The sequence below is a fragment of the Trichosurus vulpecula genome, chromosome 6, assembly GCF_011100635.1.
Source record: "Trichosurus vulpecula isolate mTriVul1 chromosome 6, mTriVul1.pri, whole genome shotgun sequence".
Lineage (NCBI taxonomy): Eukaryota > Metazoa > Chordata > Mammalia > Diprotodontia > Phalangeridae > Trichosurus > Trichosurus vulpecula.
The window spans coordinates 102,197,401-102,211,005 of record NC_050578.1 but is presented as its reverse complement, the minus strand read 5'-3'; the positions used below and the strand labels follow the sequence as shown (position 1 = coordinate 102,211,005).

The following is a 13,605-nucleotide window of genomic DNA, read 5'->3' as shown; positions in this document are numbered from 1 at the left end:
AAGCCAAGGCTCTCTCCCAAGGGAGAATCCTTCAGATTCTTGGAGGCTGCTCTAATATCCCAACGTTCTTTTCTCTCAACCAGTCAAGCTGAGTTCTTTCAGCCAGTGCTCACGTGTCACAGACTCTAGGCTCTTCACCATCCTCGATGTCTTCCCAGATACTCTTTGTCTTATCAACATCCCTTCTAAAATATGGTGTCCAGAATCAGATACGATGCTAAGGTGTGTTCTACCCAGGGCAGAGTGCAGGGGGCCAATCATTTCTTTATTCCTGAACGCTTTTCTTCTTTCAAGTGCTGCTGAAGATTGCTTTAGCTTTCTTAGCTGCCATCTCATACTGTCGATTTGTGTTGAGTTGTAGTCCACTGACACCCCCAGATCTTCCTCAGACAACCTGCTGACTAGCCATAACTCCCCCCTTCTTGTATTGTGCCTACACTCCAAGGCTGTACAGGCTGGCGGAGTAGCTCCTTGAGGTCAGGAAGGGAAGGCAATAAGGATTTATATAATACCTACTAAGTGCCAGTCACTGTGCTAAGCACTTTACAAATGTCTCCTGAGATTCTTGCAACAACCCTGTGAGGTAAGTTATCATCTCCATTTTACAGTTGAGGAAACTGAGGCAAACAAAGGATGAGTGACTTGCCCAGGGTCACACAGCTAGGAAGTATCTGAGGCTGGATTTGAACTCGGGTAGGTGGAAAATGAGATCCGAACTTTCCAGCCCTATTGTGAATACGCTCCTTCCATGCAGTGTTGTGAGGGGGTTGGAAGCTGTGGAGAGAGTGGTATCAGGGCCTGAGAAAGCTGTGGTGGAATTGTAAAATATCAGACCTGGGAGGGACCTTAGAGATGATCTTGTCCCTGCAGCCTTCCTGTCTCTCCCAGGTGTAATATCACCTTCCCCTCCTCAGGGGGCTCCTGTCTTGAGTCTCTCCCCATTGCCCTCCATTTTCCATTAAGATGGCGGTGAGGTGGTGCACTGGATAGGTCTTGAGGTCAGGAAGACCCGAGTTCAAATCCAGCCTCAGACACCTGCTAGCTGGGTGACATTAGGCGAGTCTTTGACTCACTTTCCTCACCTGTAAAATGGGGATGCTAATAGCACTTCTCCCCCAGAGTTGTTGTGTGGATCGAATGAGAAACTGTTTGTAAAGCCCCTCACACAGTGCCTGGCACACAGTAGGTGTTACACAGATGCGACTTTTTATTGTTGTTAAGATGCCAAAATGATTTCCTGAAGCACAGGATCACAGCGCAGGCTGTATCAGCTCCCTGCTCGATGGACTCCAGTGGCAAACTGTTGCTTCTAGGACCGGATGCAGACTGCTCTGTTTGGTGCTGAAGTCCTGCCCTGGCACACTCACCACATCTTCCCCTTTCACACAAAGCAAACGAGCTGCCTCGCTGTTCTTCACACACTGTATTTCATCCCTTATCTCCATGCCCTTGTGAAGACTATCCAGCTGCTGTGCCCTAGTGTGTGTGTGTGCGCGTGCACGTGTGTGCATGCATGTGTAACAACGATGTTACTTGCAGTGGCTGTGGGGGTGTAAGACCAATAACACCAGCACACAGGAGGGCTTCCAGCACAGGTTCTTTGATCTGCTTTTCTAAGGAAAGCAACTTTAAGGGGTTAACAATCTTACTTTAATCAAACATACATATATCATTCACTTAGTTCAGGAGGAAAAGTCAGCACCTTGAGCTTCAGAGCAAATACAAACAGAAATTACATATGTACATTATATAAACAGAGCAAATAAACACTAATCAGCAGACAGGCTTCTAGCTGTCTGCCCAAGCAATACATAAGTTACTAGAGAAGTGCTAATGTCTGGGTTTTTTACACTCTTCCAGTGAGTGAGAGCCCCAAACAAAATGCTAACCTCTGAGTTTATATACCTTTCTTTTATCAACAAGAGGGTGTGGGCCTGGGGCTTTGCACCTAATAAGACTTAATCAAAGGCACTTGATTACTTTAGCATTCTAAAAGAGAAAATAGTAAAAAAAAAAAAAGTCCCACCTTAATTACTAATACAGTGTGTGTACACATGTATAGTACATGTCTTCTCTCTCTCTCTCTCTATCTCTATGTATGTATGTATACACACACATACACACTACATATGTGTGTGTCTGTTTATATGATACAGTATATAGGCATATATACTATATGTGTTTATAGTGCATACATGCTATATATACACTTAACATGTATATATGCATACTATATACTACATATATGTATGTGTACATATATACACCACATGGTACAGATAACACACTGTAGAGTATACATGTAGACACACTACATGTGTGTGTATATACTACATGTATTTGTATGTGTGTATATATGCTATTTATATTATATGCATTATTTTATATTTATATGTTATATTTATAACATACACACTATAGCATATACTATTTATATTACATTATTTTATATTTATACATCATTTTATATCTATATATTATATGTATAGTACATACACTATTTATAGTATATATTATTTATATTATTTATCCATAATACATAAAAATAATATATTATTTTATGTTTATAGCACATACACTATAGTATATATGATATTTATATTATATACGTTATTTTATATTTATATACTATATTGTGTTCACAGTAGGTGCATGATTTATATTATATACATTATTTTAGATCTATACATGATATTTATAGTATATACGCTATTTATAGTATACACGCTATTTATAGTACACATACACTACATATATGCATGTATATATGTGTAAATATACACACAAATATACACACGCACAATGTATATACCACACATATTACATATATGTGGATATGGATATGTATACCATATATATGCTACAAATACTCCCTGTATATGATATATGCTACATATAGTTACTATGTAGTAAATATACTAACACGCACATGTATATATATGTATATATATGTATAGATAGCTATATATATATATATACTATCCCCCCATTCCTATGGTATATCCCCTCTTCCCAGATGTCTCTTAGAGATCCTAATTTCTTTCAAAGCTCAGCTCAAACTCTTCATCCTCCGTGAGACCCTTCCTGATCCACCCAGCTGTTGGTGCTTCCCTCCTCTGATACCCTGGTATTTAATTTGTACATGTCTACATGTATACATGGCATCTCCCCCTATAGAATGTAAGCACCTTGCAGGAGAGCATCTCGTTTTTTCCTCCATATTCCTATGGCTCATGGTAGCAAATGATAAGCACTGGCTAAATGCTTTTTAATTGACTGATTGTCTTAGTTCAGGGGTGGGGAACTTGGGGCCTCGAGGTCACATGTGGCCTTCTGGGTCCTCAAGTGTGGCCCTTTGATGGAATCCAAACCGTTTGGCCACACTTGAAGCCCCAGAGGGCCACATTCGGTCAAAGGTCCACACTGGAGGCCCTAGAGGGCCACATTCAGTCAGAAGGCCTTACTTGAGGACCCTAGGGCCTCATTCAGTCAAAGGGCTGCACTTGAGGTCCTAGAGGGCCGAATTCAGTCAAAGGTCCACACTGGAGGCCCTAGAGGGACACATTCAGTCAGAAGGCCTTACTTGAGGACCCAGAGGGCCTCATTCAATCAAAGGGCTGCACTGGAGGCCCTAGAGGGCCACATTCAGTCAAAGGTCCACACTGGAGGCCCCAGAGGGACACATTCAGTCAGAAGGCCTTACTTGAGAACCCTAGGGCCTCATTCAGTCAAAGGGCTGCACTGGAGGCCCTAGAGGGCCACATTCAGGGCCTCACTTGAGGACCTGGAGGGCCACATGTGGCCTTGAGGCCACAGGCTCCCCACCCCTGTACCTGGTTCAACCCATTCACTTTACCAGGTGAGAAAACTGCAGCCGTAGGAAGGAAGGAGACTTGGCCTACCTAGGTGCCAGCAGAGAGTAAGAGAAGAGCTTATGAGGCCTGACCTAGGGCTGTGATTATTTGAGGGAAGAGACGGGAACACATAATAGTAGCTATTATGTATATAGTGCTTTAAGGTTTGCAAAGGGCTTTACAAATATCTCATTTATTCCTCAGAACAACCCGGGAAGGTCAGTGCTGCTATTTCCATCTTACAATTTGAGAAACCAAGGCGGAGAGATGAAGTGATTCGCCCTGTATTACAGAGCTAGTAAAAGTGTGGCTGGGCAGCCAGGTGGCTAGTGGTTAGAGTGCTGGGCCTGGAGTCAGGGAAACCTGAGTTCAAATCTAACCTCAGACACTTAATGGTTTTGTGACCCTGGGCAAGTCCCCTAACCAGTTTGCCTCTGTTTTCTCATCTGTAAAATGAGTTGGAGAAAGAAATGACAAACCACTCCAGTATCTTTGCCAAGAAAAACCTGAAAGAGGTCGCAAAGAATTGGACAGAACTGAAAAATGACTCAACAGCAACAAAAGTGAAACCGATCAGTCAGTAAGCATTTATTAAGCAACTACTGTGTGCCCAGTGTTATGTTAAGTGCTGGGGATACAAAGAAAGGCAGGATAGTCCTGCCCTTGAGGAGTTCACAGTACAAAAAGGGAGACAACCTGCAAGCAACTGTGTGCAGACTGGCCACATAGAGTGTAACCAGGGAATAACGGACACAAAGAAGGTACTGGGACCGTTTGTTGTTGTTGACTGTTCTTCATTCTCGAAGAGGACCGATGACATCAAAGGGTGATGTCTTGACTCATGAGTGAATCGGATGAAGTGAGGCAGGGCCGCACAATCACTCGCTCCTCACAGCCTCACTCTCTCCTCCAGAGTCATCGGAGTCTAGTGCCAAGATGCGTTAGAATTGGGATTTTAGTTGAGGAAGCCAGGTGCCAGAGATGAGAAGGGGAGGGCATTCCAGGCATAGAGAGCAGCCACTGAAACCGCCTGGAGTTGATGGATTTGGAAAAATGCCTGGAGTCAGGAGAAGAGGCCATCCTTCTGCGCTGACCCTAGAGGAAGGGGTGCCCAAACTGATCTTTGAAAGAATAGGAGAATTCTGAATGGCCACTATGAGAAAAGGGGGTGCAGCATAAGCATAGGGGAATACCCCGTGTCAAATGCACCAAGTCTGGAGATGGCATGTCAGGCTTGGACAGCATGATTGAGGTTTTGAAACTGTGTGATTGAGAACATGATAGTATCAGCAATAGACATGAGGAAGTTTAGGGGAAGGGGATGTTTAGGGGGAAGGTGATGGTTTGGTTTGGGGCATGTTGAGTTTGAGTTGCTGATAGAACTCTCCAGGTGTTGCAGCTAGAGATCTGGAATTGGGATTCAGGAGAGAGATTAGGACTGGTTATAAAGACTTGCAAGATATCTGTTTTGGAGTGATAATTAAACCCATGGGTTCATAGAGAGCAAAAAGACTCTGGACAGAGCTGGGGGGGTGGAAGACAAGGCAAATCAGCTTGCGAATTGAAGTTCTCAAGTATGAGGAAAGGGCTTGGGGAAAGGGGAAGACTGTGAGCCAGGTCCTGACCTCCTGGAGAAATGAGGGAGGATGTCTGGGGGTTGGTAGATAGCAGCCACAGGGATGTGGATGAGATGATTCACCTGGATGCAGTAAACTTTAAAGGAGCAGAGGTTGCTGAATGAAGGTGGTAGGGGGAAGATCTGGAAGTGGCAGTGAGGAAGCTTGCCTACTCCCCTATCTGGCCCATTGCATGTTAGGTATGTATGTCCAATACTAGAGAAGGGGGTCAGGACTGCAGTAGAGGAGTGAACTTTTATCTTCCTGTCTCCAGGCTGAACTCAGAAATACTGTGATAAAAAGGAAAAGGGGCAGGATTTGGAGTCATATCCTGTCCCTCATTACATTTTAAAAAGTGACTTTAGGCAAATTACTTTAACTCTATGCGTTTTTTTTAATTTAAAAACTTTTTGTTTTTTTTTATTAAATTTTATTTTATTTTCAGATCTACATTCTTTCTTTCCTACCTTTCCCACCTTAAATGAGAAATCAAGAAAAATAAAACTCCTATTACGAACATATATAGTCAAATAAAACAAATTCCTATGTTGGCTATATAAAAAAAAAATTCTCAATCTGTATTCTTGCATTCGTCACCTCTCTGTGAGGAGAATGGGTAGCATGTTCTCTGGATTCACGGCTGATCATTATCTTGAGCAGAGTTCCTAAGTCTTTCAAAGTTATTTGTCTTTACAGTATTTGCCTTTGCATATACTGCCATCCTGGTTCTGATCTCTTTGCTCTGTATCAGTTCTTAACAAGTCTTCTTGGGCTTCTCTGAAATAATTTCTTACAATGCAGTAGCATATAGTCACATTCACATGCCAGAACTTATTCAGCCACTCCCCAGTTGATGAGCGTCCCCTTTGATGCTCTGAAAAGAGCTCCCATGAGTAGTTTTTGTATTGACGGATCTGTTTCCTCTTTCTTTGACATCTTTGAGGCACAGAGCCAGTAGCAGTATCATTGGGTCAAAGAAGCAGGCTTAGTTTAAATTGCTTTGGGGGCATAGTTCCAAAATGTTTGATCACTTTATAGTCCCACTAACAGATCATTAATGTGCCTGTTTTCCCAGTGCCCGTTCAGCTTCTGTCATTTTCCTTTTTGAGCAACTTCACCAGTTTCATGGGTGTCAGGCAGGACTTCAAAGGTGTTTAATTATCATTTCTCTAATTGTCAGTTATTTAGAGTATATTTATATGGCCATCGATAGTTTGGATTTCTTCCTCTAAGTACTGCCTGTTCATATTCTTTGACCATTTATCAGTGGGGGAATGGCTCTTTTTCTTATACATTTGAATCACTTCCCTATATATCTTAGAGATAAGTTCATTATTAGGAAACTTGCTGCAAAGACTTTTTCCCCATGTGCCTGCTTCTCTTCTAATTTTAGCTGCTTTGGTTCTGTTTGTGAAAACCCTTTTAATTTATGTAATCAAAATTGCCTGTTTTACCTTCTGTGATCTTCTCTATCTCGTTTGGTCAGGAACTCTTCTCCTATTCATATCTGACAGGTACTTTCTTCCTCACTCTTCTACTTTGTCACCTTTTATGTCTTGGAGTTTATCTTGGTATGTGGAGAGAGATGCTGGTATATATCTAGTTAAAGCAGGGACGTTTAATCATTTTTGTGCCATAGGTCCCTTTGGCAATTTGCTGAAATCTATGGATCCTTTCTCAGAATAATGTTTTTAGATGCATAAACTTAGATACATAGAAAACCAATTATGTTGAAATACAAAAAAAAACCAAATAGACTGAAATATAGATTTAATTTTTTTCCCATCCAAGATTATAGGCCCCCTGGGTCTGGAGGTTAAGAACCCCTGCCAAAATCTCTCTTCCTGCCCTACATCTATGGTAACATATCCCCACTCAATGACAACTCCATTCAAGTAAGGGAACCAAGAAGTCAAGTGGTATTTGAGACCCTATGACACCAGTTGTTGACAGCAATTGTTCTTGCTTTTCTGACTTCAGATCACCATCAGGACGCCTACTCAACAGCGGCTGGAAGGAGCATCTTGGACAGTCCCTCGAGGATGCTTCAGCCTTTCCTACCCAACAGAGGGAAGACAGCAGGGACCCTTCCTAGCATCCCTCTGCCTGTGAGGAACACCATGTTGGCTGCTGCCCTCTTCCCGGAATTTCTGAAAGAACTGGCAGCCTTGGCCCAGGAGCATTCGATTCTATGCTACAAGATCCTGGGTGATTTTGAGGAATCTTATTGTTAGCCCTTAAAAAAAGCAAGCAAAAAACTAAGTTTGTGCAGTTTTAAGAAAGGGTTTTAGTGTTTTGAGCGATTTTTAAATACAAAGCTGCTTATAAAAATGTCTACTTTGATATTTCCTGACAATACTTGATCTGGGAGGGGAATAATCTCTTTATATATTCTCTCTCACCACTGGGCCTTATGATCTTATGCTGTATAGAACTTAAGTCTCATAAGGGGATAGTTTGCAAGAGGGCTTCTCATTGCTCAATTTCCTCCCCCCACCCCAGTTTTTTGTTTGTCATCCTGTTCTCTCCCCTCCCTTGGGCCTTTCTTTCAGCTGAGTATGCACCTGGGCTCCGCTTGGACAGACATTTGTTTGGGGCTACCCTGGGAGTCCCAGGCATGCTCCACTCCCTTGGAATCTCCCATCATCAGGCACACCTTGTCTTCTCTGGTGCCTTAATGAGGGGAAACAGTTCCCAATGGAACATGCCTGAGACTTAGCAGACTGCTCCTGTGGCCTTCCTTCCAAGTTGCCAGGTTCTGTAGAAGGAAGAATGGAGAGAAATGGAACCCCTGGGCCTTCCTTGCATCAACTGAAATCAAACATCTCCCTACATTTTAAACTGGGGACTCAACGGCAAAACAAGTGTGCTATCCAACCTATCTTGCCTTAGGGTGCGGGAAGCCTCCCGCTCACAGCTGGCCAGCGGCAAAGTCAGATGCCTTGTAGAGCCTGGCAAGGAGTAGGAATGCGTGGAATTTTCCCATTGTGTTTGCCAGCAAGACTTAGGGAGCAAGGGGAGGCTGATGAAACTAAGTGCAGAAGTGAGCCTTAGCTGGTGACATTTGCACGTAATAAAACGTTCCTATGCAAGTGGCAACCTTGTTTTTTAGGAGACTGATTTATTTCTCTTTTGACCAACTAAAGAAAGCCCAGCCTCATTTACTCACGTCTGAAGGACAATTAGAGTTATTTTTCAAATGCTCCCGAAAAGGAAGACTGGAGATGATTTTATTGCATTTGGGGAACAGGGCATTTAGCATTTGTATAAATTAAGTGCTGCTACCTGTAGAAACCCCGGTGATTTTATACAGCTGTGTACTTTTTCTAATATGTCATTGCGCTCTGTAGAGAGATGCTGTGTGCTGTTCTCTCCCCTGCACCCCGGGAGCCAGGTGAGCAGATGCACACAGGTTCCTAGGCGCTGTGCTAAGCCAAGCAGCTGCTGCTGCCGCTGCCTCACTCCATAAGGAAATTCTGCTTCCTGAGTAACGGGGTTCATTAGGAGGGCCTAACGGGGGATGGATGAGTGCATCGCTGTAGTACCTCACCGTCCTCCCAGTTGTACAGACATGCCTTCAACCACCCCCGGAAGGGAGAAACTGAAAATAATTGTGATCGAACCACGATCCTAGATGTAAACATTGTTTGGAGTGTTGAATTACATCCTCTCCCTTTCTCTCCTTGTGCCTCATCCCACCTTCCACCCCCATCCCTTTGTTTTCAAGCAGAGCTCTCCAGGGTAGAAAAGCCAATTCATAATAAGCCAGCAGTATGATGAAGGAAGGAGACCAAAAAGTCTAGTTTCCTCCTCTGTTTTGTGCAAGAAAAACAGATGGAGTCCCCTGGGCCGGGCTTGTCCTCATGAAGTAAGCCTCTTCTCTAGAGACCAGTTAAGAATGTGACTTTGAAGGGCTGGTTTCATCCTGATGGAAGCTGAGAAGGCCCCAGCATTAGCCATTTTAAAGATCCTGAAGCAAACAGAACATGAGGTATGGTGCCTATCCAGGAGGGGATTTGACCGAGGCTAGAGCTAGGAGGCAACGTGGTTTGATGGAAAGACCAGCTGGATTTGGCTCCCCATGTGGCCCTGGGGAAAGCACTTAACCCTTCCAGACCTCAGTTTCCTCATATAAAATGGAGAAGCTAGGGGGTTGGACTGGATGATTTCTAATTAAGTCTCTTCTAATTCTGAGTCTTCTGATTCTCTGACTCTTAGGGATTATCTTAAAGCCTTACTTCTGGAATTCTCAGTGAGAAACCAAAGTCCCTTTTTTTTGACTTGAAAATCTTTGCCTTAAAAAAAAAGCTCTGTTGGCCAGCAATGGGGCAGCCTGAGCATTTCAGAATGGAAACCTCTCACTTGCTTGAATCTCTAGGCCCTTGGTTATATTTTCAAATCCCCATAGGTCTCTGTTTAGAAGAGAATATGGTTTGCTATGCAGAGAGAGCTAACTGTGGAGGTACTTAAGTCAGGAAAAGGGGTGGGGAGTGGGGCTGTGTGTGAGGCAGGACTTTTAAACTCTCATTTCACGGGTTGATTTAAATCTTCCCAGACCAGAACCTTTGAACTTTAACTATGTTCTTCAAGTATTTCCCTCTGTTTAGACTCACTGTCTAATTAATGTGGCCTGCCAGAAGTTTTTGCTTCTACTCTCTGCATCATCTTTTTTCAGATCTGTTACAGAAGGACTCTGTGGTGGCTCTCTTTGGGGAAGAATAAGAATTTGTTTTTATGACTCCTGTCTTCTTTAGTCAACTATCTGCCTTCTTCATCAGGCCCTTAATGGAAGAAAAGGTGATAGGCATCACTCATCACAGGGTTGCAGAGAAGCCTTTAATCTACATGTATAGAAAACAAGTTAGCCCTCTACTGATTTTGAATTTGAAAATAGGCCTTGGCTATTTGTGAACAAATCCTGCAACCCCAGGCCTGTCTCATCAAAGCTATGACCAAGGTTATCTGAAATGAAGTTTGAGGACGAACTGACCCCTGGAAGCCAGGTCTAAATAAATAAAAGCAGGGGTTGGGGGTGAGGATCACATATGTTCTCGAGGATGCTCTGGAGGAGGTGGTGAGAGAGGGAGTGGAATGGGGTGGGCAAGGAAAACGGGGAGTGGGCTATGAGGGAGACCCCATGGAAGAGCCACAAAGGTTTGTGGTGCTTAGTGAGGCAGGAAAGAAGTTAATACGGAACAACCTGTGAAGTTAAGCTGATTTAGGGGCATGAAAGGAAAGGAATCTGTAAAAAGCTTGAAAGATAGATCCTGATGATATAAGGCACTGAAAATGGAAAAGGGTGATGATGAAAGATCCCCTGTGTGATAATCAGAATAAGAAAGAAGTTGGGATGGAGATAAAAGCAGATAAATGCCTCATTTTCTTCTTGGCCCCTAGAAACTCTCACTTAAAAAAAGAAACTGGGAATAGCTTCTGCTATAATGTAAAGTAGAAAAGGAATCTGGAGGAGGATGAGCATGGAGTAAGATTATTTTGAGTTTCCCAAAATAAGAATAGTGGCCAGATTATAATACAGCATGATTGACAGAGTCCTCCTAGATTTGGAGCCAGCAGGCCTGATTCCACCCTTTCTCTGCTATTATGGGACCTTACTTACCTAAGTGGCCTCACCAATCTGAGCCTCAGTTTCTTCATATGTAAAACAAGAGTTGAGTTTGTTGATTTTATGGTCCTTTCGGTTTCTATATTCGTGGTCTTTGGTTGCTAGAATGCAAAGAGGGAAATGAGGGCATTGTGCTCTGTTGACTAGGTCCTGAGGTGGGCTTGTGCCAGTTTTGTAGACTTGGGGAAGGAAGGATACCCACTAAGACGTCGACTGGGTGAGATCTAGAACTGTCTGGGCTGCCCATTTCAGCTTTAATCTCAACTCCAGTTTCAACATTTATATTCTGAACTGACCACATTTTATGATTCAAAGTATAGTAGAACATGTATATTTGGCAGCCTGATTTTGAAAATGGGCACATATTTTAATTTTTAAAATATCGGGAAAGGTTTCTAAAAGGGAGTGGGGGTGGGTGAGAAATTAGGCCAAATTAATCCTGATGGTTTATCTTCAACTTTATCTCCCATTAGTAGAGATGAGAATACTATGGCTAAGTACTTTTTTCATTGATCTTAGAGGAATCATGTGAGATGAGTTTTCTTCATGGTTCCATGCTTTGCTCTGGGGAGGTAGGGAAGGGGGAGCGAAAGATGATCCTGACTTTGTCACTTTTGTGGGCGTATCTGGTCCACTCAACAAACTCTTTCCACCTGGGGAGATGAATGGGTTTTATTTGACTCAGTTATAGTAGACTCAAAAGTCAGTATCCTCTGGGTTGTGGCTGGAGGCTACAAAGTATTTTGCTTGCTTGTCTTCATCGGCCTTCTCAGGGGGCAGCCACCAAATGTCATGGTGGGGTTTGGATATCTATCAGTTCTTAGCAAGGAAGCTGTCTTCCTAGCCAAGGAAGAAGACATTCTCCCATTGCCTTCTACATGTCTGATGGAGGCAGAATGGCTCGTGTACGCCATTTCCCCTCCATGTTTCTCGTTTCTTTTTCCAGAAATCCTTGGCTTTCTGCATCTTTTGGGGTGGTTTGGAGCTAAGGACAAGGGTGGCCCACTCTGGACCTGGAGACACACAAGCAAGCATGGGGCAATGTTCTTTCCTACAGAAGCCCTTGTTTTTTGTTTTGTCTCTCTCTCTTTTTTTAAACACCCCCACTACCGGCCCATGTCTGCGATAGCATAGGTCCCCAGCTCCTGCTTCAGGGCTCTTTGATTTAATCAGCCATTACTAGTGCTATGTTTACAGAAATGGCTGTCCCCGCTGGCCATTTGTATGAAAGATTTTATTGCAGGATGGCTATGATTACACATGCTACTTGGTTGTGCATGAACCTTAGCTAGCCTGGCAGTATTAACTGTGGCAGGGGACAGGCAGCCAGGTCATGCCAGCAGTCATAGGTCACTGATATGCTGTGCTCCCTGCCCTGGGCCCTCCTGGACGGCAGCCATTAGTTTGCACGTCTCTTGACACCCAACTCTATGCCACATCACTCCTAAGAGCGGAGTAGTGGAAAGGTTTAGATCCCCTCATCCATACAGAAATTATGTAACTGAGCAAACATGTCTTAGGACACAGTAGAGTTAACTTTTTGGAATGGCTTTCTTAAACCTAATATTCATTAGCAAAAAAGCTCTCAGAAGGGGGGAAGACTTGTATCCCAGATGATTCTGTGCCCATAAATCGTTTCTTCACTCAAGCATTTAATAGCCCATTAGCAACCAACTAGTCCTTGTTCTGGAGGGCAGATTATCCTGGCAGCTCATTAACTGGGTAAACTGGGCTTTGGCCAAATGGATGTGGGTGGGGGTGGGTGGGATTTGAGTGAGGCTCTTTCCGGACTAGAGAGGGGAGGAGCAGGAAAAGAGGGTATTATACATATGGTGGCAGGTTATGGGAAGGTAGCCAGCACCTCTGACCTCGTTTCTAGGAATGAAAGGCAGTTCAGCTTCCAAGCTGCCCTGCACCAAAAGGTATATCTTTTATTAACATTTAACAGTTCGCTGCAGTGGAGAGAATGTTAGATTTAGAATTAGAAGGCTTGGGTTCAAATCCTTTCTCTGCCACTTAATACCTTGGGCCAATCATTTAGCTTCCCAGTCTACAAAATGAGAATGTTGGATTAGATTGCTACCCTCTCTTCCAGCTCTTGAGCTTATGAAACCCTACTCAACTCCAATAATCAAGTCCAGTATTTAGAATTCCAGCAATGAAGTTGGCAAACCATCCAACCTATCCCAGATGCCTTTTGTGGCTTCCCAAAATCTGCCATAGAGAGTCAACAGGCTTCTTATTTTGACAGTGTGTGATCAATGGCTGACTTCAGCTGGTGGTTTCCTATCATTAGCCTATTTTAATCTATTTGTATAGGTTGGTCCTTTGTTCTCCATGATTTTTATCCACCTCTGGGGGCTTTAGCCATCTGTACATTCACTATCTGGCACTAATACCTACCAAACTTTGTCCTCTTTTGGACTGACTCTTGAAATGGCCAGGCTGCTTTCTTCCTCTCAAGGGAAAACCGAACTTAATGTTAACTCATGCTTTTATTAATAAGCAGACT

The 13,605-nt window shown here is 43.3% G+C and overlaps 1 protein-coding gene across 1 annotated transcript in view; it reads left to right on the top strand.

Annotated features, from left to right (window-relative positions):
* Positions 1 to 7,801, top strand: part of FAM160A1 (family with sequence similarity 160 member A1) — a 290,079-nt gene extending 282,278 nt beyond the window's left edge. The window contains exon 13 of the mRNA XM_036762250.1: positions 7,451 to 7,801. Within this exon, the coding sequence (XP_036618145.1) occupies positions 7,451 to 7,704 (254 nt within the window). The 3' untranslated portion in view covers positions 7,705 to 7,801. The remainder of the gene's footprint in view (positions 1 to 7,450) is intronic.
* Positions 7,802 to 13,605: the final 5,804 nt, after the last annotated feature.